The sequence below is a fragment of the Papaver somniferum genome, unplaced genomic scaffold (genome assembly GCF_003573695.1).
Source record: "Papaver somniferum cultivar HN1 unplaced genomic scaffold, ASM357369v1 unplaced-scaffold_118, whole genome shotgun sequence".
Taxonomy (NCBI): domain Eukaryota; kingdom Viridiplantae; phylum Streptophyta; class Magnoliopsida; order Ranunculales; family Papaveraceae; genus Papaver; species Papaver somniferum.
In genome coordinates this window covers 15,139,393-15,166,122 of record NW_020620825.1, presented here as the reverse complement: position 1 = coordinate 15,166,122, position 26,730 = coordinate 15,139,393, and the positions used below count along the sequence as shown (strand labels likewise).

At 35.5% G+C, this 26,730-nt stretch overlaps 1 protein-coding gene and 1 long non-coding RNA gene across 9 annotated transcripts; one reads left to right on the top strand and one right to left on the bottom strand.

Moving 5' to 3' along the window:
* The first annotated feature begins 1,197 nt into the window (after nt 1–1,197).
* LOC113330621 (MADS-box transcription factor 27-like) lies at nt 1,198–16,692 on the top strand. 6 transcript variants are annotated; one of them, XM_026577436.1, is made up of 9 exons: nt 1,198–1,365; nt 1,751–1,982; nt 11,733–11,811; nt 14,901–14,962; nt 15,717–15,816; nt 15,931–15,972; nt 16,058–16,099; nt 16,292–16,440; nt 16,534–16,692. In XM_026577436.1, the coding sequence occupies exons 2-9, from the start codon at nt 1,801–1,803 to the stop codon at nt 16,547–16,549; spliced, it is 672 nt and encodes a 223-aa protein (XP_026433221.1). In that variant the 5' UTR covers nt 1,198–1,365; nt 1,751–1,800; the 3' UTR covers nt 16,550–16,692. The 6 variants fall into 6 exon arrangements, with proteins under 6 accessions (XP_026433221.1, XP_026433223.1, XP_026433219.1 ...); XM_026577434.1 differs by having other exon boundaries at nt 1,202–1,365; nt 16,058–16,141; XM_026577435.1 differs by having other exon boundaries at nt 1,202–1,365; nt 1,751–1,997.
* Nucleotides 16,093–22,742, bottom strand: LOC113330623. 3 transcript variants are annotated; one of them, XR_003350365.1, is made up of 8 exons: nt 22,509–22,742; nt 22,270–22,418; nt 19,404–19,485; nt 18,908–18,984; nt 18,383–18,519; nt 16,988–17,057; nt 16,687–16,911; nt 16,093–16,605 (listed from the first exon to the last, which is right to left on the bottom strand). It is a non-coding gene; the product is annotated as an uncharacterized LOC113330623 (long non-coding RNA). The 3 variants fall into 3 exon arrangements; XR_003350364.1 differs by having other exon boundaries at nt 16,687–17,057; XR_003350366.1 differs by lacking the exon at nt 16,687–16,911 and having other exon boundaries at nt 22,509–22,738.
* Between the last annotated feature and the right edge of the window lie 3,988 nt (nt 22,743–26,730).

The window sequence follows — 26,730 nt, the reverse complement described above, 5'->3', positions numbered from 1 at the left end:
GATAAGATGAAGGAAATCAACTAGTTGTTTCATTAGTAAACCAACAATCAAATAGGTAGAAACCCCTAAAACACAAATCAAAGTATCAAACAAATACAATTTTTTTAAACAGTTGGCATATGAAGAGAAACCCTTTTACATAATAAAAATAAAATCTTAGAACTACAGTAAAACAAACAAAATCCCTAATTTCAAAGTAATAACACCAATAAAATTGAATCAAAGGATTCAAAGCGATGGAGATGTTATACCTGATTCCCTGAAGATAAATTCACTTGAAGGTCTTCTACAGTTCTACCTCTACGTACAAAAACAAAACAAAAAATTAATTAAAACCCTATCATTCAAGAAATTAAAAAAAAAATATGAAAGAAAGGGTTTATGGTTTACCTGATGAAGATTGAAACAACCTTGATGAAGAAAACAACAACCTTGATGAAGAAACGAAGATTTGAGCAACAACTGTTAACAGAGAAGAAGTTCTTCTCCTTCTCAGAGAGAGGAGAGTCGGAGACAAGAAAAAACGAAAGAAAGGGAAGTAGTAGCGAACTGAAAGTGAAACCCTAACCCTTAGTTTATATACCCCCTTTAATCTAACGGCTAATACCGATCCCTTATCCACTGAATCTAACGGTTTATATTGTTCGGTACATTCGGTCCGGTACGACACGGTACCTGTATTGAACCGTGTACCTGTACCTCCCAGACCTCGGTTCCTATTTTTGGGACCGGTACCTGTACCTTGTACCTCGGTTCGGTCCAAAACCTGGTACGGTTCCGGTTCGGTCCATCGGTCCGGCTCGGTTCCTGTGCACCCTTATGCACGTCAGATTTCCATGGCATCCAAGCAAAATTCAAATAAGGGTACATATGTCATTTTAAAATAAGATAAGGGCAGAAATGTCCAAATGCTATAAAGCAACAAGTCCCGAAAACCAGGAATGAATCAAACGTTTGCAACTACCCACGTGTAATCCAACTATACGACAGGCGCTCCTAATTAAAGTGCGGACTCGAATTATTAAAACCTTAAAATTCTTATTATGGCCTGCCATTCCATTTTAGAAAACCCTACTTTTTTTAGACAAACAAAAACAGTAAGAAACCACTAAGCGGTTTTGCAAAATATAAAACCACTTTTCCTCTTTTTAACAAAACCAAAGTTGTTTTCTGTTATTTTTATCTCTAAAAAACCCTCTCATTTATTTGTGTTTTCCTAATAAAGTAGGTGAAGAAGAAAAACAAAACAAACTTATCTTAAAAAGTCTAAACCAATTTTAGAAGAGTCTTCTTCCTAAAGAAGAACAGAAACAACAAGCAAAGAAAGCTTACTCAAAATTTCATCAGTCAACAGTACTTAATCAGGTGTGCAATAATATATCTTGAAATCTCATCTTCATTTCAGTAAATCTTATATATCATATTTTATGATTTTTTTAAGTGGAAATTGTATTACCCTTTGGATTTCATCGATGAATTTTGATATATATTTAGAGATCTTTAAGTTTAAAACATTTTTGAATCATGGGCTTCTAAATTGAGATCTCATTTTGTTTTGTTTTTCTTTTCGTAATTTGTGAAGATATAAATTATCATTTATGATTTTTGTTTTCGGTATGAACTTAATTTTTGTTTTCATGTAATTTATGTTCTGAAGACTGTTTCGGTTATAGGGTTCTTAGTAAGCTTCGAATATTTTTTTTGTTTATGAGTTTGTAATTTGTTTTAAATAATGCAATGGTATATACAGGGAAAAAAAAGTAGATAGAACCCTCAGGAAAATTCTCAAGAGAGAGAGAGATGGGTCGAGGAAAGATCGTGATCCGTAGGATCGATAACTCGACCAGTAGACAAGTAACATTTTCTAAAAGAAGGAATGGATTGTTAAAGAAAGCGAAAGAGTTGGCGATCTTATGTGATGCAGAAGTCGGTTTAATTATCTTTTCTAGCACTGGAAAGCTCTACGACTTTGCCAGTACAAGGTCGGATGGAACTTTGTGAGATCTCTTACTCTTTCTTTGTCTATTTCTAATCATATTTAGTCTTTGATCGATATTGTTCATGCTTATTGCTTAACCTGATGCTTGAATAATAAGGTTTGTCTTAGTCGTCAATATTTCTCTGGCAAAAGGGGATCGAAAAATGAAAAATAAGTACATGAATTTACAGTAAAAACTAGGCGAAGACTAATTCAGCATGTCCTTCCTATCTGTAATGTTTGTTCTCTTTAGTGGTGTGTTTATCTACTTCATAAAATACTATAAGAGTTATATTAATTTATCGGTTGAATTATAGCTGGTATGTGGATTTGAGGTATATCTACCAGATTTTACTGTATAACATGGAAAAATCAGTGTTTAATTTTGATTGTTTGATACCGTGCATAGCAAGAATGCTTGTGTTTTAGCACAGACACCGGACTTGATTAGTTCACAACTTTAAGAGACTATTACGTAGTTTGTCATTGATGATTAGTTGATATGTTACTGGAACCAACGGTTTTAGATTAAGATGCAAAGACTTGAAGGGAGAGTTGATATTTAGACTTTGGATGAGTCTACTGGAATGAGTATCTATATGTACAAAACATATGCCGATATATGGTTGTTATAGGATAATTCATAGGTAAGTCAGAAATGGCACTTTATAGATATGTTTAGTGCATGAAGAGAATTTTAAATGGATCGCTAGTGAAGGACCCAAAGGCCGAACAAATGAAGAACTTCGAGTGTGCATATATATTTATATGGATACTCAAGGTGAGGGAGATATGATGATTTCGTTTTTACATAGCGTAAAATAAAGTGGAATTGGCTACGGAGCGAGCATAGTGAAACTTACTATCTGATTTTAAATAAAATGAGCTACACCTAGAGTAAAGTATTTTTTGACAGAAAAAATTCATTTGTTCATTCTAAAATCCGTGAACTTGTAATTTTTCCATTGAAACAAATAATAGTGTGTGCACGATCATAAGACACGATTATAATGGATAACGTTTTACTCCATTTATAAAGCATCTTCACCAACTGGTTTCTCAAATCATCAGAGGATAAATTTACTATTATTGTCACTTGAAACATTTAACCACAAGTATGTCAATTGATATCCTTTTCTTGATACTCCATGATGTCTTACTAAAATTGTAAGGTCTTAGGAACCTTGTTTTATGTAGGTTTTCTTTGAAACCCTAATCATCTAGGGAACAAGTAGAAGTAGATTTCTTTATTTGATTTCATGACGTGAAAAGAGATGTCGATGATGCAAGTGCTGACGTAGGGATTCTTAATAAGATCAGTTAATTATTGCCTTTTTAATTGGTGATGTGATTCTAAGCTAATTATATTATATTTACTGGATTCATAATATTCCCCGACAAGATTGGAGTTACTAAAAGGGTTGTGATACATCCACCAAAGTTTGTACCGAACTGTGCACCGAGAGTGGACGAAATGTCACCCTCTCTGCATTGGGATAGGGGTGGGGCATGAGTGGGCCCCACCACCCTCTCACACGGTACACGTTCGGTGCTGCTTTTGCGGTACGTTAATCATTTTCGTTACTAAAATATGCATTGGAGCTATAGAAGTAGCCACGTGGGGTTTGGTTTATCCAAAAGCAGTGATTACTATTTCGATCAGGTGGTGTTTGTGCTGGACGGGGGAGCATTTGGCCTGTAATCTGTGAATTTAACCGGTATCAACCGTATTTTTACGGATAGATATCCGGACAGTTCGCTAGTGGGTTAGATGCAATTGGGAATTTTGAAATCCAACGGATTACAGATTGGTTCCATATACAACCTTGAAAATCCGTTGGACGCCCATGCCCATTAGATTAAGCGCATTTATATAGCTTTTAGAAAATACATAAATAGTTTAGGAATTCTTAAGGTGTTTGTTTGGAGTTTTGTCCATGTTGCTTTTATATTTATATACATACATATATATATATATATAATGTGTAGGTTTTATAATAAGTCATCTAGGTTGTTTTATTTTTCATTAGAAATTTTTACTAAAACAAATTCATTAGATTATCCGTACCCAATCTGCTCATCCATGCATCCATTGGATGCAAATCCATCTGATGTTGGATTGGATGCAGATGCCGAATTTAGAATCCATAATGAGTTGGATTGGATGCGGATGAGATAAAAACCGGTCCATACTGTCACCTGCTTACCCCTAAATATACATGCAGTTAGGGGTGAGCACCAGGTGGAACTCATGGATTTGGGCCACCTATATCCAGTCCATCAAATTTGGAGGTACTAGATTTAAATCCATATCTAGTCTATCACTAGCAGGTTTAACACGCGCGTATAGACGGGTAGGCAAGTTGGATATGATGGACCTATGGATGCCATATTTTTATAGAAAAATAGGAAACATCATAACAATTAATTTACATCTTAAATTATTGAAATTAAAGAATATTGAATTATTACAACATATCAATGCTAAAATTATATAAAATGCCTTCGAGTGTCTGTTGTTTCTAGTGTGGATCCCCCGAATAGCCTTCAAAATACAAAATATCCTTATACGTTTGTTATATCTTATCATTTACTCCCTATCCTAGCGGGTATGGGTGCCCGATGGATTTTCAGACTTGCACCCGACCCAATATTTATTGGGTTTTCAGAAATGCACTCGTATTTAACCCACGCATGGACAGGTTGGGTGTCCTCCTGTAAAATTACGGGTATTGGGTTGGTTTTGCGGAATTGGCGATCCTGCTAAGACCCACCTGCATTCATCATTCACAATATCAACATTTGGACTACGAAACCCAATTGTTTGGAGATTTTCATTAGTATCTTACGACTTAATGCTTATTGTAGTGAACAATTTGAATCAAGCATGGTTGGTCGTGTTAGGTATCCATACATTGTCAATACCTGTTAGTAGTAAGAATTGGTGATGTTGATTGATACTAATTGACATTGATTGTGATGCTTGTAAGATCTAAAAAAATTAAACCCACACTTCAGTTTAAGTTTATTTATTATTATTTTCACATATAATCGTCTACCGACCTTCAACATGCTGAAGAATAAGTTTTATTAACTAAAATTTTCAATACTTTTTTGGAAATCTGTGGACTTTTGTTTGCAAGACATTGCAAACAAAATAGCTCATAATTTATTAAAGACTAGAAATCACGATGTTGGGGAAATTGGCCTCCGAGCGTAGCGGAACACACGATTACAAAGGGAAATTGGTGATTTAAACTAAACATGGATAAATAATAAGAGAAACGGAAGATAAACAAGCACACAACCACAACACAATACATATGTGGTTCACCTTTACAGGATACATCCACGGTCAACACTCACCATTAAAGAAATCTTAGCAATCAACTCTGTACGTTTGTTTCTTTATCTCACAATGATATTGTCCTTCACAATAGCACTCAACCCTCGAAGAAAAGAGGTCAAAAACCTAAGCACAAGGATTTACCACGCTTCTAGGTTGGATATCTACAAACCTACAATTCTAGTCTTATATAGAGAAAATACAAACTTGGCCACCAAGTATTAGTCTCCTATTAGGAAACTAACTCTTTCCAACATTATGAAATCCACCTCAATGTGGAAACGAACCTAAAATAGGAAATTCACGGTTTAACTAACACAAGAGAGACATAAAATCAAGTGGAAGGGAGGGTTACGGATTTGTATTTCATATATCACATTAGAAGCCCAGTAGGTGTCACTCAGACCTACGATCAGGGTTAACCTTTTTGTTGTTATCATACGGCCCTGATGCGGGAAGTTTAATTTCCTCCACTTTTAGGGTTAGTTGGGGTCATAAGGTTAAGTAAACCTAAGAAATTTAGTTTCCTCAGGGTTAGCTTCAGCCTCCATATGATTAGGTTAAGGTTAGCTTTGGTCGACCCACAACTTAATCTATGTTGTCCAATCTAAAAAGAGTCTCAGCCGCTTTAGGTTAGCAGGGGTCTGAAATTAGGTTAAGATTACCCTGTATCACTAAGACATAATCTCTCTCGCCTAATCCACTTATATTCTACATGATATACCGCACACGACCTTATACTATAGACTAGGTGTAGGTTGGGGCTTAACCTTTTTGTAGTTTTAAGATTAACTATATATATGTTAGGTTAAGTGATAAGGTCGAGGTTAGATGTAGGCGGGATATGGAAAATTTAGCTAAGAAGTTTAATTAGTCTTTTGCTACTGTTAGGGATAGTCGGGGCTTACAACCTCCGTGTGATTAGATTAAAGTTAGATATATGGGAGCCAAGGCATAATTTCTATAGCCCAATCTTAAGAAAATCTTGGTCGTTCATTATCCATCATATGCATTATGCTTCAATAAGTGGCTTAGATGGATTTTCCGGGATTAATGTTAATATCAATAGCGTAATACCTTAAGCATTATGGGACTATCCTAACAGTTCTAGGTGTCATCAAATCAGAGCCTTGTAACTATAACTAAAATTGAAACTAGAGAAAAATATTTACATATTTTTTTTGAAGCATGTATTATATTAAGGAAAACTAGAGCAGTGTTGCACGTGGGTATTTGGTACCCATACAGTCGTTTAGTACAATTTAACTATGAAAAGGTGGAGCTTCCTGGTCTCAAATTGTTGTTGAATGATTTCCCGTTTTGCTTCCATCCGCCGATAGTTTGCTAGGTAGTCTACCGCTTGGTTTCTCTTTTCAAGTTGTGCTAAATAACATATGAAGGAATTTTGCTCATTCTTTGTTTATTTCGGAAATCATTCCTGCCGAAGATTTTATGAAGCGCATGAGATTTTCCGAGTTTGTTTCAACAATAACTTTTGTTCATTATTGTTTCGGATACCATTAGCGTGTTCCAAGTCTCCGCCGTCAAGGCAGTGGTTATTCTTAAATGTTGTGCATGATCCATTAATGTTCTCGCTTTGAATCCCTGCATATGGAACCCGCGCCAACAAAACCAGAGTGACTTTTTGCAGGTCCATCTGTGTTGATTTTGATCCAGTCTCTATCTGGTCTGGGCCAGCCTACTGATATAATTGTTGTTGTTCTGTGATTATTTAATGGGATATTGGTCGGTGGATCTTCAGGAAGATCTGGGGAAGAGGTGTGCTTTGCGCGTTCGAATTTATATTGTTGCTTTAAGGCTTTCATTGAGATCTCGTCATGTGTTGTATTTGTTTGTCGGAATATGACTTCAATTCTGGCAATCCACAATGACCAAATTAAAATTGAAAACAATATGTTGTCATGGAAGATATATGGGAATTTTCTTGTAGCATTTGTGAAATGGTTTTTTGTGGGTTTAGGGTGCTTGGTGAAACATGGTTGATGGTTGGTTGATTGAGTGGTGAAAGAGGAGAGATTTCCAAGATGTGGTAGTAATTGGATAGTGAGTGAGGATGTGCTTGGATTTCAGGGTTCGACATTGCATCGGGGACAAATATAGGAGTTAGTGAGATTGATTAGGTGTAATATGGAGAATATCGAAATTCCTTTTTGATTGATTTCCACACAAAAAAATCTGTATTTTTGATGGACAAGGTACTGTCCACAAGAATATGGTATATTTGGGAGAGAGTTGAGGTTATGTTGGTTGGTATCTTGGGTATGATATGTGTTTGCTGATGAAATGGTATATTTTTTCGAATTTCGAATGCGGCCAAATGATACTGTCTGGGAACTGTCTGAAGGTGGATGGATATTTATGATTCATTAGGTTGCCTGGGGAGGTAGGTTATTTAATATATCTTGTCTCCGTGTATGAGAAATTGGGTCGATGAGATCAGCTCCTGTTTGGAAAGGGTAGCTTCGAACATGATCCAAATTTTCAAACTGTGGTGTCCAATTTGCTTGTAAAGGGGTTGTTAAACCATTTTCGATGCAATGAAACAAGTGTTATTGGAGGGTAGGTATGAGGGAAGCCATTTTCTTCCATTGAGGGTTAGAAGAGGATGGTATGGGATTGTTTTCTTGAAATATTGGGTGTTGCTTGAAGCATTTGTCATTGCAGAGGCTGCCTCAGATCAGGTTGTTCATGCATATTCCAGATTCTTTTCATAAGCAAAGCTTTATTGTGTTCACTGCTTTTCCTGATGCCTCTCCTTTAGATTTTTATTTAGCTAGTTTGTCTCAGCCCAACGGATGCAGTTTTTTAACTAAGGAGTCATGCACCCAGAAAAAAATTCTGGTGATGCAGTCCATCTCTTTGTGCATATGGGTTAGGGGAAGCTGAGCTTGTATAAGGTGATTGGCGGTAAGTGTCGGGGATGATTTGATGAATACTAATCTCCCTACAAGCGTTAGGCATTTTGTCATCCACTCTTTTGCCTTTTTAGGCATATTGTGAATACTAATCTCCCTACAAGCGTTAGGCATATTGTGATTACCCATTAGGAATCCCAAATACTTGGCACCCTTTTGTTGGTTGATTATGGGTCTTGATGAATTTTTTATCCAAAATACAGGTAAATAAAATTTCACTAGATGATATTGTCAAATTAGAATCGGAACAAGCTAACCTCAAGTTTCATCTCGCATCATGTTTGTTTCAAAATATTTAATCCAATTTCTAGTAATTGGTTTATAAAAGCAATTGCATAGTGGATGCAAATGAATTACTAAACAAGTTAGAGTCATGTTAACTTGTATACCCGTATACAAGTTAACAGAGCTGTAATCATCCTTAAATTACATAGGGAGTAGAAACCGGTTACTAAGATAATAATAATTTTGCTTTCTCTGAAATTGAGACCAGTGTTCCACGGTTGCCCCTAGGTTTTGTTCTTGAAAAATAATTAAATAATACTGACGTTTTCATATTGCTCCTATTTCCTTTATTATCTTCATCTTCTCCAATTTTATCTCAGGACATCCTTCATCTCCATTTTTATTGTGATGTTATTGCTGTAAAATGTATTTCATCCTTTCAACTTCTTCCTCACTTCCCTTTTTTTTCTTCCATATGGAGAATGGATAATAAAGTTGTATAATAAAGCTTTTGATGAAACTCACTGAGAATCTTCCCTTCTGCCATTGATGGATTCATGAGAAACTCGGAAACCCACCACAGAATACTTTTTTTCTTTCTATTTTCAGCTAGTCTCGTCGTCCAACAAAATGAATCATGGAAAAAATCTAATACAATTAATTAATTACTGCAATTCAATTCAATGGTTTTCAGTTTTTCTTAATTATCATCACATTGGATCATCACTGTTAAGAAAATTAAAGCACTACTAATTTTAGGGAAGTTTGGGCTAATGAATGATTCTACAGTTTGGGGAAATTTAGGTTAATGAATGATTCTTCAATAACTGTTGTTTTTCTAATCTTTTAAAGATGGGTATGGAGTTCTTTGCCGTGTTTTATTTTTACTCGGTTGGAGTTCATAGCCGTGAATAAAGAGAAGAGGGGAAGATGGAAGGGGTTAAAAAAGAACATAAATCCTGGTCGTACGTTTTCAGTGATCTTATACGTAGGGTCTAAACAAAACAAAACAAAAATGAAAATTCTCTAAGTTCCAAGTGTACTTGTGGAATAAATCTAACATTTATTATAGGGATAATATACAGAAATTTTCTTTCCCAATATAAAAACTTATAGAATCGATATAACAATGGAGTACTAGTTAATGCTTATCCTATATATCGGAGCACGAGTTAACAAGACCCAACAAGTTAAAAGCAGATTGATTGCTTTTCATTTGTTTCATGAAAATAATTTAATTACCTTGACCCAAGGATATAGAAGTGTTTTATGTGTTGCATTTTGAAATGATACCCCATTTATGGATCCACATAAAAAAGTGTACCCTTTGTTTCCTTAAATTAGTTATTTTTTATCAGAATTTTTCTTTTTCATGTGTTATTTTGCTTGTTTTGGTTTCTGTTAAGTTTTTCATTTTTCCGTGTTATTTTGCTTGTTTTGGTTTTTGCTAATTTCTTTTTGAAGCTTTAATGTTTTTAGGTCGTAATTTGATTTGTTTTGTATGCGTAATTTCTAGTGTATATATAAAAATTAGAATCCATCAGTTTTAGTTGACTATGGGTTTTGATGACAAACTTATCATAAAACCCTCATCTTTGTACGGGATGTATTTTGAAATGCACCCTAGTGGGAAAAAAATCTGATTGATATTTGTTTGACATGCAAGTTTACAATCTTTAGAACTTGTAGCATAAAAGTTACAGCCTATGAAAGAAGAAAAGAACCACAGAAAGCAACATCATCGGGGATACTTGACATCTTCAGTTGAGTTTTACTTTTCTGTTCTTTTAGATAATCAATAATAGCTTGTAAGTAGAGTTTCTTCGTTGCACAGAACCTTGGAATGTGGTCGACATGGCAATGTCCTGACTTATTTAAACAAATGTACAAGGTTACATGCAAAAACTTTATATTCATACGTGTGGATAAAAGATATAAATGATGCATCACTTACTTAGAGATGTTACAGCGGAATTAGAATAAATGATGCATCACTTACTTAAAGATGTTAGAGCGGAATAGAAGGTCATTATAGCTTGTGATATATTGTATTTCACATGTGCCACTATATGAGATTCATCCCAACAGCCTCTGTTCTTCTGTCTTCGATTATGTCGTTGCTTTTTTCTTGTTCTCCTTTCACAAATCTAGGCTTCTCTTATTCTAAGTGAAATTGCAGCTAAGAGCTTTCTATCGCTTTCATATTGAATTAGCACCAACTTGATCAAACCTGTTTAAAAAGTACAGTTTTTTTTTCCTTTTTTCTTTTTGTTTCTTTTTTTTGACACATAAAAAGCATAGGTTCTGTTTAGATGAATTTGCACCTTTTTCATTCTGGCTACACTCAGAAGTAACTGATTTGTGTCTATGTTTGACAACCATTTTAAACCATCCATAACACGTTGTTTCATACTTCTTGGTTAGCATTTAGTCTCTGGAAAAAATTAAATGTTCCGACATCCGCCATACATAGCGATTTAGGCTTATTGATGTGACTTAAGGTATTTAGAATATAATTTTTCCAAAACCTTCAACAATACATCGTTTTCTTAGAACTGTTTTTTTTCTCCTCCGCTGCTTCTTGAAATGAAAAGACGTCTGATAAAACACATGAAATCTCATGTCTTTGCTGTTATATGCTTCCACAGTAAGAATAATAATGGACAGATGAGTTACTTAGTACTACACCTTCCTGAGTCTAGCTTAGCCGGCATAAATTGTATCTCGTTGGGAAGATTTTAATGAGATTTACGCAAGAGTATAAACAACAATATCAGATTTAAGTTTTTTACGAAAAAATCGGAGGCGATAGTTCTTTTAGGAAAAAAAAATCGAAAACTAATTACATATTCGTTATGCAGCCACCAAAAGAAGATGCATGACACAATATATGCAGACACCAAAAAATATGCATAACATCATCCCAGGAAGAATCACACCAGCTCTAACATGGAATAAAAATTCACTTCAAATTACTTGATTATGCTTGCTTTTGTTATTGCCCATCATTTGACTGTAAATGGGTAACAGTCCGACGATTAGTAGAACTAGCCCAACCCAACTTCTCAGGTCCCAGGGAAATACAAAGAATGTGAGGCTTTTGACAGACTTTTCATTTCTACTTTGTTTGACAAATGCTATGTGATATGCAGCATCGAGGCACTTGATATTTTCATCTACTTGTCAGTGTTCAAATTTAAAGCGGACAAAAGAACTAAAACTGAAAATCTTTACTTCTGTTTACCAGCATGAAAACTGTGATCGAGCGACATAACAAATCAAAAGAGGAACACCATCAAGTGATGAATCCAACTTCAGAAGTCAAGGTATTCTTTTAACAAAACTTCATCTCAATTATCTTTCTTTCTGAAAGCATTTCCTGCAATTGCGAATAGAATAAGAACAATGACTTTCTCTGAGTTACTGTAGTTGGTTGAGACCTTGTAGTGAAATCATATAACGTCCATCATGCACATAGTTTGACTTAACATACTCAAGAAACATCTTGATTGTATGCAGGGGGGAGATACTCCACTCAAAAGCTATCTCTAGAATCTAGTCCGTAGGATCTAGTCTATGCAGATGCTGACCCTAAAAATAATCTTACCATCCAACAAAGTTGTACTCATATTCTGTATAATTACAGAAACCATGTGACGGTAAATAGACTACGACATTCATGCAAACTTAGGCCATCATAGACCTAATCCCTCGACCACACTCATTCCCAAATCTTTCCCTGTATCCTACCAGGAAATTCACATTCAATTCCAGGAAAAAACTCTTTGGTGTGGCAGCAGAGTTATTCCAGGGTGCACTACACAGTATTTAGAATTTCATATCTAGTTATGATATAGTTGTCCTGGTCGAAAGAAGGCAACATTATACTTGATGTACCCTACAATTCTGCATACAGTTTATTGCTTCTGTTTCTAAGACATTAACTAGTAAATCCCTCTCTTATGTAAGTGCTGCCAACATGTATGAGGAGTTGCATGATGCTGTCTCATTGGACAATATTTATTGGGACATTATACCAGTAACAGCACAGCATTGCATTCAATCTGCTTATGTTGATTAAAAATCACTAAGATTCATGCTTCAAAAAAAAAAATCACACCAACATTCAAAAGCTTCATGCAGATATTTTTTTGATCTTTGTTTCCCTGCTTGTTAGCTGGTTCCAACTAAACATATGCATTCAGATCAGTTCACTAACTTTACTGGGGAATCAAATACTTAACCACATGTCTTCCCACGTTGGTTTAAGTTCTGTTAACATCTTGATGTAGCAAGCTAACCTATCTAGAAACTCTGAAAACAGAAACCGATGTTAAAGAGTTTTGTTGCATTGACTTGGCTAGCTGCCAAGACCAAGTTGCTACCAAATTCTATGAAGATATTCTCTGACTTATATGAATATACCACCTGACAAAGCCATGAATCTAGACAGCTAGGTAGTATGTATGCCTGGAGTCTGCTGACCATCTGGAAAGAAACTATTGAAATCTAGCAATTATAGAAATCCCATATCTAGAGAAGTACTATGGGATTCTACCAACCATCTGTGCTTGGTGAATCGTGAATTGGGAGCATGCAGTACCCTAGTTCATAACTGGATTGAGTTTGTAGTGTTAATAAAATTAGTATCCAGCTAACGGTACCGACAAGCAAGCAAGCAACACTTCATTTAACTATATAGCTGATTGGTAACTTATTACTTACCATCAGCAACATCCAAACACAAATTTCAATTTCAAACCAAGTTATTTAGAGTATTTGGAGGTTTTAAATGAGCAACCACGAGCCCTGGTAATACATTATCATACAACACTAGGGAGTACCAGAAGAAGGATAGTACACATAAGGATGTTTCAAATCTCGTCGCCCTTCACGCTCATGTATTTCCAAACTGCGTCTTGTTGTTACTGCAAAGCTTGCAGACAACTATTTCAGACCAAAATGCACCAAAAACTAGTGCGTGGAACCCAACAAAGGAAGCACTCCATCCAGGAAAAAAATTTCTTACAACTAGCACTGGAATTCTAAATTCATGGTCATGGTCAGGGTGTGAAAGTTGCCTGCAAAAGGTGCTGCAGAAGAGGCATGGGAACTGGCTGCTGACAATCAGTTCAGATTGTCAGGAATACGAGTAGAAGCGATAATCTACATAAAGCAGGACTTACACATGGAACATAGACCAAACAGGAGGAATAGATGTACATGAATCACTGCACCATCTGAATGATTTCTGTATATAGATTATATATCTTCATACCAGTAAGGTTACACGGTATGCTATGACATGGGACATACCAAAGTAATTACAATTGATTATTTGAAGAGGAAACTCACTGGCCAAAGAATTTCAAATCATGGCATTGTTTTTAAGCTACTTAGATCAACAACAAGGAACGACCTAATGCTGCTGAGTCTTTGTGATCCGGCTCCTAAAATTTATTTTGTAGAATTTATTACAAAACCTCTTCTAAGCACATTCTTTAGTTATTATTCGTCTTATATCATGTATTTTGCACTTTATTGTTAACATCTCTTACTTTTACTTCAAAATAGAATTCCTAATCCGGATAGATGCCTACTTTAGTGTCAGGCCGGTTAAATCCACAACTTCCTAACCAAACAGGATTTCTTTTGCTTCAAAAAATAAAACGTAAATGAAAAGGAGGAAAGAAACAAACAATAGTATGCTCTGACTTGTAGTCAGAGCGAATTTGCCATCTATTTCTCCATTGAGTTTGACTAAGTTTGCAGTCTTTGGACAACTGTTTTGATTGTTTAGTGTGTCGGGTAGTAGCATATGAATGCTGCAGAGTGATCAAACTCAATTCTGTTATAAAACAGATCAACCAATGAAAATGGTAGCTCTAGGATTTACAAAGGCTTCCGATCAATGAAATGGTTAATTACATAGTTATAAACTTCGTTCCCTGTGGGCCAGATGTTGTGCAAGAGTGTAGGTTCATATCAACTGAAGAAGTAATTTCCTCATCCCGAGGATACCACATGAAATTCTAGCTCTTGCGAAATACAAGATGTTAAAATGATATGCTAATAGAAAATGTAGGCAGACCATAGGGGGGACTAAGATGTCTTGATCTAGAATTTTCCCTAGTTATGTGACGACATGAGGTCAGAAGAGGAACTGGTTTACTACTACAGATACTGAGCTCTGCACTCTTTTTTTACTGAATTAACAGTTCATCTTATTTAGCAGTGTACTCGAGCATCTTAAAGCAAGAATGTTATAACTGTAAACAAACAAGAGAGGAAACAGGAAACATATTGATATAACTGCTCCTTCACCGCCAAATACTATCATTCGGTGTCTGATTAGTCATGCTGGCAACAACTTTAACCATCTAAGCTGGAACTGATTCTTTGTTTTACTTGCCAGTTCTGGCAAAGGGAAGCAGCAGGCTTGAGGCAACAATTGCAAAATTTGCAAGAGAACCATAGGTAATATCATCTCACCTTACTAAATTATCCAGATTGCTTTACTTTCCAACTTTATCATGCACTAAACAGTATGGAAGCACAACTCTAAGTAAAATGCTTATCCGAATAAACACGGGCTTTACTGCAATCACTACTCAAAAGATCAAATTTTTCCAGTAGTCTTTATCATGCAAATACTGTTACCAAGATACAAAGAGTATTATGACAAGCGTGGTGAGTGCTGGTGAGGATATTGGTGGAATACATCTGCAGAACTAAAATGTTTATGGCTTAAACGAAGATTCAGATGCTTAATCACACCATGGAAAACAAAAGCTTCCTCAACTAAAGCAATCATATTAATACATCTTGACCAAACTCTTTCTATTAGACCATTATTCTTTTTTATAACCACTACATGTCCAAGAGTTCTAAATTATCAATACATGATAACGAAGTACTTAAATGTAGATCTATCATTCACTAGACAAGAAAGAGCGAGTACTTGATTGAGAGAGATAATCAAGCACCAATGAAAGATATCCTTATAGTCTCACAATATCGAAGATATGAATTTGTACTCATTAACGTCCTTCCATTATGTGTCATGTGGTCCAGTACATTGCATACCTTGACAATTATTATAGTGCACCTGATTGTAAGTTTTTTTTCTCTCACATCGCATAAATAAGCAAAAACTTAATCAGATCTAAACAATTGAATGCATCTGAAGTGCTAGATAGGATATCTAACATTTTCCTTCTGACAATTGCAGGCAATTGATGGGAGAAGAGCTTTCCGGCTTGAGTGTCAAAGATTTACAAAATCTGGAAAATCAGTTGGAGATGAGTTTGCGTGGAGTACGGGTGAAGAAGGTTTGAAATGGTGGCCTTATGCAACACATTTATTTTATTTTCATCTGCAAAGTCTTATTGATCTATCCAATAGCTTTAAGTAAACCCATAACAAAAAAAAATTGAGTTTTGCAGGACCAACTCTTGACTGATAAAATAGAAGACTTGAGCCGCAAGGTTTTCTTCAAACACAAGCTAGCTTATATTATTTTAATTTGTAATCAGAAGGTCATTCACTAGTTAATTTATGATTTAATTGCAGGGTAACCTAATCCATCAAGAATATATGGAATTATATAAGAAGGTAAACCTCATTCATCGAGAAAACATGGATTTGCACAAAAAGGTAATGATTAGCCTACTAATGAACTCCATATAGCCTCAATAAACCTAATATACCTAACATTCGGCCGTTCATTACTTCCACCATTACGCCAAATGTATGATTTGCATAGTTGCATACAGTACAACTTAAAAGTAATGTTTAAAGTCTCAGGTTTATGGAAATACCAGTGGAGCCAATCGAACATCACTTCTTCCAAATGCTTTTAGCATTGAAGATGACCTGAATGTACCCGTCCATCTCCAGCTAAGCCAGCCACAACAGGACGACCATGCTTCCTCAGAAAAGGCTACAAAGCTGGGGTATATTCTTCTCGCCTGAACTAGTTAAACTCATGAGTCCATATTTTTTTATTTAAGCACTAACAAGCTATATTCTATTATCATCCATCGCAGCCTTCAATTACCGTAGCAACGGGTCAAGGGACTGTGAAGATATATAACTCGATACCCCATAAATGCATGGTCCTGTTGGTTTCAACATAATGTTTCTCAAATTAGATGTGGCATATGTCCTAGACAAAATGCATTCAGCACAAACATACTTACATTTGGATTTCCGTATCATTGAGACCAACTTTAGAATTCATGTGGCATGTTCAGTGCATCTACTTTATGTAAAGTTACAAAGCAATAAGGAAGCACTGCTGATGTCTAATGTTTTTTGTGTTCAAACATTCTTGAAAGAGAAACCTTACGATCAAGTTGTTCTATGTTGTCTGGGGCGCAAGGTGAAGCCAGGCGCCCCACCCGCAGACGACTCCTTAGGCACGCCTTGCACGTAGATATATTATAGAGATTATTTCTGCATATGTATATGAAACCAATATGAAGATTAATGAAAAGTTACCTGAGGGTCACATTACTCGCGAACAATTTCCTCAGGGTTCCCATGAGCGAGTTCCTATGCGCCTTTATTGCTACAAAATACCAAAAATACAAGTGAGTAAAGAGCAAAAGAAGAAAAAAAATTATTTGAAACATCCCCACACTATAATGTCGACTGATTGAATTGCAGCATGAGAAGAACCAATCATCTAAAAATAAGTCGCAGGGAAAGCTAATTTACCAGCACAAAATCCACTACTCAGTAAAATAATAATAACACTTCAAAGAAAACATGATAATAATTATAAGTTACACTAGTATCTATAAATGTTTACTGGGTAGGTTTAACCATACTTTATAGTCACTTACCATGATCTAACAATATTATACTAAAGAAAGATCAGCAAACATAAGATTTCACTTACCATCATGTAACAATATTATAATAAAGAAAGATCCACAAACATAAGACTGCTGAACAGAAAGAACATAATAAGAGAAGGGATATATTAATATGTTTCTGCATAACCGAATCATTGCTTTCCAGCGGATGTAGAATTTGAGAAACAATAAGAAACTCCTTCAGATGCATAAACTCATATTATTGTTAACAGACATGTTACGATATAATTTCACCTTGGTCATGAACAATTTGATTAAATAGGTTCAGTAGTGTTGTACTATACCAGGCAGCCTTAATAAGTGTATCTACCTATATGATATTAGTATCAAACAGAAATGATGTATGATTGAAATAAGCCTAGTTGATTGTTAAGCTTAAGATTAACTACATATCAAAGAGTGGGAAAGCCAGTATTCAGTAACATCAATAAAAACTGTGGAGTGGTGGTAACTTCAGCAAAATCTCCTCATACATGAATTTAGGGTGTAGGTTTAGGCTAAACATAAGAAGCCTCTTGGTAAGCACATGCAAGTCACACTTCTGAAACTATCCTTTTGTGTCGCTTGGTTGTTGTGGAGGTCATATTAGGTATGGTAGCAGGACAATGCATATGAAATACCCCTTTCTAGAAAAAGAATTTAGACATTCACGAGTTTAATCAGACACTTTTACATTACACTTAAATCCACACAAACAAGCATTAATGCTCTAGGATTATTAAGCAGCACTCGGTCGTCTCTTGATTTTTGAAAATAAGAGAAGAAAAAACAAAACATACAAAGATAAAGAAAAGAAAGTGCACTTTATCCGATATTCAAGGGAGATAATCATCACTAAGCTAACAATAGAAAAAATGAGGAACAGTAAACCCTGCTTCTCTTGGTTTATGTAGAATGAAAAGTCAAGTTTGTTCAAAACGCAGGTTGACAGATAGGATGCATCTAAAAGATCAACTGGCAATAGCAGGAAGTCTCCACCAGGAAAAGGTATTGCACGAAGAGTATAACCAGATACCTGCTAAGCTGACTTTCTTTTGTTCCTTTTTCAGTTTCTACAATGTGCAACTGCAAGCAACGCTCTCTGGATCGGTAAATTTTGAGAAGATAACTACAGATTATCTCTCGCAAACAACGTCCGCTAGCTCGGTAAGCCTGAAAAGATAACTCCAGATTAATTTCATTAATGCACGAAGTCCTTCAACTTGATATCTGAAACTGTATCAACCACATGCCACAGCAAAGAACAGGATAAATATCTGAGATGCCTAATTTACTTCAAAAGTCTTAGTATATGTATAACACTATACCAAACTGTGAACTAATTCCCTAAAAAACAGGTTCTAACACAGGATCTACTTTATAATAAGTATAAAGAAGCTTTACGTACGGCTAGAGTGGTGTAGGAAATTAAAAAAAACTTGAAACAAGAAAAGCATACAAGTTACAAGGACCCATCACAACTTCCTAGTCAGTTGCCTTGAAAATGACAGAAAGTCCAACAAATCAAGAATATTTAAGAAATACCACATACAGTACACACCTGCTGAAAACAGCGACAGAGATGAGTTCCAAGAATGAAAAATTCCACTGTCAAGCTGGAAAAAATTGCTTTGGGTACTACAAACCAAATTAAAATGAAATAATTAGTTACACACTGATTTTCAATAGGTTTTAGAATGTTTTGGTCATCTCATTCTACAGTTACACCGGAAAAGAAGTTCTCAGTCCTGCAATAATCTAACGAAAATAAAAGGCTCCTCTCAAATATCTGAAACCATGTAAGGACATACAGAACATGACAAGCACAATAGCCCACCAAAGGTACTTGACAAATTAAACGTACTCCAGATTGTTACGTTTCGCCATAAGTTAATGCAATGGTAGAGGTGGACATCAAATAGTGAAATCATAAGTATTCACGTGGAGGAACAGTTCTTCAGTTGATAAAAGATAATTTCTATAGTAGAATTTTCTTGATTTATTCTATGTAAAAAAAAAGGTATAACAGATCTCAAAGCAAGGCGGTGAAAAATTACTGGTTCACGGGGATTTCTTGCTTTCCTTCTATACAATGAGAATGACTGGTACAAGGAGCACAGCACCTCTAGTCGCCAAGTACTGTAGATGAAATTGAAGACAAGTCGTCAAGCACAATAGTGTCCAATAACCTAAATTGGATGATAGCAGCAAATGAGAGATAATGTGATCTAATGGGCACCTCGTTATGCAATCCTTATGTTTTATTCCAGCTTAAAGTACCTGCTTCATGATCTAGGATTTTCGCTCCCTTCTAATTGCTACTTGATTTAGTACCTATCCACGTTATAATTCATTCATATTCTGTTTGACTCCAACTGGTACCACAATTAAGACCACATGCCAAACTAGTGGCTCAATCCCAAACATAGAATGTGAGGCCACTAGAACCCACACTTCACGGTTAGGATCTCCAATGGTTTTCTATCTGAGGCTATTATAATACATTTTCATTTGGTTTACCCGTTTTTTAAGCCTTGTAGAGTATTCACACTAGGAGGGAAGAGTTCCCTGGAATTAGGGAAGCTCATCCAGTATGGAACGGCTACTTTTTTTTACGAAATTACATTTATCACACAAGCCACTTGTCATATAAATACACTTCCAGCATTATCGTGTCCCATGTGATAACTTCACATGTTTACTAGAAAGTAGCTCACCCAAAATATCCTGAAATCTTAATGTGGTGGTGCAAATCTATCCGGTAAGGAGGACATGCGGCATTCTCCCAACAAAAGCTGAAAGAAGCCATGAACATTTCCATGAACATCATGGAACTTGGACTACCTGGACTTTCGAAGACTCATGGAAATTTTCCGACCCATGGTGGATGCCCTAAGGGGAAGCCTGAATCCTACCAGAATCTTCCTTGGGTTTTGGACGGTTATGGTTTATGATTTATATCTTCAGAATCAATAATACTAATCTAGAAAGAGTGTCTTTCTGGTTTTCTTGACCTTGGATGCCTTGGGAGGTTTTAGCAAGTCAATAACCATTGACTGGTGTTACCTCCCATAAAAAAATGGGGCCAGTAGAGAAGCCTTAAAACTAGGGACCAAAACAAAACGTAAACGCAGCCATGAGCGAATTCAACAGGCTATCAAGCATCCATCCCACTTTGATTAGGTCCTCATAACAATAAAAAAAAAATCCATACAAGACCTCTAATTCACCGATTTTGGTGAACTTTCTTGATATGTGGAGTGTGCATGACACAAAATAAACATAAAGCACTCTGGGGAAAATGTGATTGGAGGTTGCGACATCCATATAGGCTATACCCTCTGATTCAACAATGAAACCACCGGATAAAGTAATAAGATCAATTGTTGTGATTGGGTTTGTTCTAATGCACGGTTTCAAATAAACTGATAAGGTTACGAATGTAATCAGGGACAAATGGAACTCCCATCTAGCAGATTATGAGTCCAAAATCTCATACCATTGGCATAAACCCGTAAGCCCCTCTCTCCAAGTCGTAGACCATAACATGTAGTACTGCAATTAAACGCTCATAAGGATACTTAGGAAGACTATGTTGTTGATTTTGACTACAGGTTCAGGAGTGTGTACCATGAAAACCTACAATATAATGACTACAAGACAAACATGGTGATAAAGAAATTCTGCACCGACATTGGCCAAATGAGTCAATATAATGACTACAATATAATGACCTCCTAGAAATATTATTCATAGAAACTAACCAAGAACACTTTTGTCTTGAAGAATGAGTCAACTCCCATTTTATTGTCTCCACGATCCTAACCACAACATCTACCAAATGCCATCCTAGTTTCGGCCTCAGTTCAACAATTCGGGTTTTGTTTTTAACAAAAGTCCAAACCCAAGTATCCCAAAAGACCTGGCAACATGACTGCAAGAGTAACCTTAAGAACCTAACGATAATGCTGTCTTTAACGTCCACTACATGCCTCAGATACCATATTGTCACAACCTCGGCTATGATGTCCACCATTATCACATCCGTTTAAGTCATTGTTCACAGGATGAGTTTTTGTTTTATATAAGACCTCAAGCTACCTATAACTGAACGGCGTTGGAGGCTTGTATATAAATTATGAAATCTATGGCTTATTCCAAGATATATAACTCTGATACCACTATTACTATGTAGGCATTTGAAGTTCAAACTATTCATAGTACATGAATGTGTACCATCTATCTTGCTTAAGATAATCTCAGTGTGACATCCTAACCAATGTACAACAACTACCTGCTTATTTCGATTTTTAGAACCTTTCAAGTTGTAACTGCATAGAACCAATTGAATGTTTCACACACACCAAGCATTTCCTTATGAAAATCATAACTAAAGATAATGGGCGGATCAGCAACTTGAATGACAAGTCCTACTTTCGGTCATGAACCTCAATCATCTTAAGATTGTATGCCCTTTGCATCATCTAGTAACAGCATTAACAAATTAATAATTTTGTGAAGCTCTAAGTATCAAGCAATACAATCAAAAAAGGGAAATTTCACTTTTAAAGTATTAGTGACTACTCATATTCACAGTTAAATGATACTATCCCACATATGACTAACACTATGCCTGAACTTCAAGTTTGATCGCCTTAACTTCGATCAGGCTCGCTGTAAGTAGCAGCAATATGAACTTTTACCTATCATCATTAGTGAGTTTTTCCTGCTTACCATAATAGTCTACCCTAATCCCCACAGGAAATGTGTACACTTAAAATGATGATCAAAATAAGATTGGTTTAACTAAGTAAGATTAAGGTTTTAAAAGTAGCTAGATAATTGAGTCTAGGTATTGTCATTAAAGACTTGCACACGCGAAACAAAAAACAAAAAAATCGTAAATGGATGAGTTTGCGTTACCTGTTTGGAGTAGAATCCCTCAGAAAATGATGAATCTGACATCAATTAAGTCATCATCGCCTAAAGAACATCCGTGACGATTAATTAAACCCTAAAAACCAGCAAAACTATATGTCCTCTACTTCATAGATAAACTTGTTTCGTCACCACTGGAAGGAAAAAAAAAGCAATGTACAGGTATGAATGATAAAGAAAAACTGAAAATGAACGAGCAACTTACAGTAAATGGAGATCAATACCTCAGTCTGAGTTGAGAATTGTAATTCAGATTCCAAATGCGTTAAACCTTTTGATTAGAAAAAGGAAGATAACAACAAATCTAGGGCATAATCAGAGCAAAAAAAAAAATTATAATAAGGAGGAGAGAAACGAGAATCAAAATCCAAAATGGATACGAACAGTAGAAAGAGAGAAAATGGGAGAAGATATTTTCTGAAAGTTTGGGAATTTTATATTACAGGGTTATATTATTTCACTGTGTTTCCACCAATCCCTGTTAGTGATGTTACCCAATAGAAAACTACTACGTGTTGTTTTATATATGTGATTAGGTTAGGTGGAAGGTGGTGATTAGTTGAAGATTAGTATAATCCCAGCGCGATTAAGCTTAGCTTAATAATCTATAACCAAGACGTGAGTCACCCATATATTCTCATGACCGAATCTCATTTTTAGTCCTTCTAGGTACATTTTCCTCTTCTTGGGGAACAGCTCAAGAGAAGGAAAATCTAGTGTGTGACTAGCTGCGGCTTGAGATCAGCTCAAGTGAGCTTTTTTTCCAGTTTTTCCGAATTTTGGTAATATGTCTTGCGGTGTTGGTGGGAAACCACTCTGTCACTCTAGTTGAAAGTTTATGGGGCTATTTTTGTTATTTTAGAACAAAAAATAATTTTCATCGTCAGCTTTTGTGTTATGTGAGTTTATATAATTGCATCCGATGATTATGTAGTTTGATTCAAAAAAATTTACTGATAAGAGTATGGGTCAATCCAAAAGTTTGATAGATAGAAAAATTAAGGTTTAGAAAAGATAGAATACAAACAACCAAAACTGAAAAGTGATATTGGGCGTAGAGATTGTTTCTTGCATTACTAATCAATTTCGCAACATTACTAATAGTATAAGCCCGTAATATGCTTTGTCGGGCTTCTCCGCTAATTGAAAAAGTATAGTGCCTAATTTCACGGCGGTCAATTTATTTATTGAATATAATTATTTTTCTAATGTATAGATAATATGGTTAGACGTATAGAATCCAAGTGCATGCTTCTTTTCAGCAGATCACGGGATAGTTGATACGGATCATGTATTAGCTCTTGTTTAGGAGATGGAGACAGAGAGAACACACATATTACTATCCAAATGTCAATACTCGATTTTATTTTTATTTTATTTTTTGATCCAGTTTAAAATAAATACAGTAATGTAGTTTGATCTCAATCACTCTACTTCATCTCAACTGTGACAACAAGGCGATACTAGTGTCCCACCAAATCACTTAGAGAACCACATAAAGTTGCAAATTAATTAAAAAAATAAATGATATGACTCCGAGATATATATGGTGACCGCTATCATATTATTTTTAACACCTGAGCCAGACGTCCTTTTATGAATAAACCATTTAGGTGGGGACCCAACTCCTACAACCAAAAGGTTTGTTTACATCCACTTAGATTGGTTCGTGTTATCCTGACTTTACAAGTTTCTAGACTTTGGAGTTTATCATGCAAAAAGTTAAAAAATTCCTAACGAAAGTGAATACTTACAAAAATCAATATGCTTAACCACTCACCCACACTTAAACCTTACATTGTCTCCAATGTAAATTTAGTCATTCAAAGTAGACTTCACGGCGGAAAACTCCTAATATATATGCAAACTAAGAAAACTACAAATAAAAATAAAAAGATAGAAATACAAACCAAATAGGTTGCCTTCCATTCAACGTTTAGTTTGACGTCCTCAGAACTGACCTTCTTGTTATCGTCCATATGCCAACAATCTGAAAATTTGGTAGTCCACCCAGACAACAATCCGCAATACTAGTAACAACTTCACACAACGATTAACACAAGATATAGATAATGAAATTGTTATTTTATGGAAGTTCCCCCACACTTAGTCCTTTATACACACGAAGTGGATAGAGAACATAAAATAAGGGAACTTTTATAGGTTCCTCCCGACGAATATGCAGAATGCTAACATCAAACATATTTGGTGGTGGATAATTAGAAGTAAAAAAATTCTTAAGAATTTTAGAAGCACATATATCCCTACCTAAGTTAGGTGGTTCCTTAGTTGGATTGAAAACTCTTTGGGGAACTATTTCGACTAGGGGAGACGGATCAAAAAATATAGAAATATGCAAAGGATTATACAAACTTTTCACAGTCTCTTGTATTACGGGATCCTCATGATTATTTACCTCATTTGTATTGTGGTCCTCTACCCAAGTCTTTAGACATTTTTCGTCAGTTTCTGCTTCAAATAAAACCTTAACATCATTATAATCCTTGAATATCTCAATTCGTTATTTCACGGAATCAATCAAGTTGGTTTCATTCTCAAATAAAGGTCGCTCATATTTCTCGTCGTCATCAGACCAAAAGTTAGGTTCATATGTAACAACAATCTCTAATGTGTATTCCCGTAGAGATATTATAATCCACATATTCTTCAGAATCATTTTCTAAAAAGTGTAGTTCACTGGTGCACATCCTAATATATTCGTTTGAGTATGTTACACCATTTATAACAATAGATATGTCATGCTCAATCTCCTCCTTTCGAATAGGCGAATGATCATTATTATGATCCGGAGTTGGAATAACTGTATTATTGCAAGGACTTTTGAAAGATTGATCATCTTCAGACTTTCTATCTTATATTCATTGTTAACCGTGGGAACGTCATATTTTTTTTGTCTTTGAGACCAAACTTCTTCCTCGGTCATTTCCTCATTAAGTTGACCAATGCGATTTTTCAGGATATCCATAATTCATTGAAATTCTTAGAGTGTATCTTCAGTATTTTTGTTGTGCTCGTCCATCTTTATATGGGACTCTTTCATCAATTTATTTTCTTGATCCAAATTATCCATAAATTGGTGCATTACATCTTCAAGACTAGAAGAATTATTAGAAGCATAACTATCCCCCATCCTTGTATTTTTTCACTTACATACCCACCGTTCCATAAGGAGGTTGATATGTATGAGAATAACCGTTAGGTTCCATAGGATGTTGATCATAGCCAAAATATTGGTTTTGATTATACCCTTGGTATTTGTTGGTAGTTGTTATCAATAGAGTTTATATCGTGTCTCGTAGTGTCTCGTCTTGGTCCGAGTCCGAGATTACTCGGTCAAATATCGAACACCTATTTCGGAAATTTCTTGGAAATATACTTGTATTCGTGGTTTACTTTGCATCAGAATAGATAGAATAAATATCTTTAATTGTGTGTTATCTCTTGAACTATTTGATGAAATAAATAGAATGGCATGAATTGTTGAGATTGAAATACGGCTTTATTATTAACAGAGCAAGTCAAATATGGACTTCCTCTAACAAGATAAAAATGTAACCAGGAGGAAGATCTAAAGTAACACTAAGATCACCGAAATCATACATGATCATTATAACTAGTGTTATTCTCAACAGATGATATTGTAAGATCAGGAACAAATACACACCGAGGAATTTCCATAACCGAAAATATTCTCAAGATATACAATAAAGCACCTAAATACGGTTTTGTCTAATTCCAACTTGTTGATGGTGGATTTTTGACGAAGGTCATATTCGTAAAAACACATCGGAAATCATGGATCTTTGATCAGTATCGTAATCATAAGAAATTTGTATCTTCACAGGGGGTGAATCGCAGTTCTGTAATATCATGGCGGTAATCACGTCTAATAGTAATATTATGGTTTCCGAGGCATAACTTTTAATATTCCATGCATTTCATTATTAAAAGTTGAAAGATTCGACACATTTTATTTGAATTCGGAATTCATTCCAGGTGTCTGAATTAACCCAGAATAATATATGATGATGATCACGTCATATCTGAATGCTCCTAGACATATTGTATGCTAGTATAGAGCAATGAATTAATTAAATTTAGTCGCAGTATTCGTTGGATTGAATTCCTAAACATTATGCACTAATTAAACCCTAAATGTTCACCTACTCAGGATCCATGGCTTTTCTCGGTCGAATTCCATGAAAAGTAATGGATATTTACCTTTCGGACATTTGGGGCACCCCGAGGAAGCCCCAAGCAACATGCACTGGTGTATTTAGTAATAATGCTGAAATGAGCATCCATGGAAGAACTAGGAATGGAAACCTGATCAAAGAAGGAAAAGTAAGAGAGATAAATAATACTAATAAAATAAAGAAAACCGTGTGAGTGGGACCATCGTCCGACAGGCTAGGCATGTCGCCA

Coding starts and splice junctions, on each gene's coding strand:
- LOC113330621 (XM_026577433.1), top strand. CDS start 1,801: ATGGGTCGAGGAAAGATCGTGATCCGTAGGATCGATAACTCGACCAGT. Junction 11,812..14,900: donor ATCCAACTTCAGAAGTCAAG/GTATTCTTTTAA, acceptor TTTACTTGCCAG/TTCTGGCAAAGGGAAGCAGC. Junction 15,817..15,930: donor GTGGAGTACGGGTGAAGAAG/GTTTGAAATGGT, acceptor TGAGTTTTGCAG/GACCAACTCTTGACTGATAA.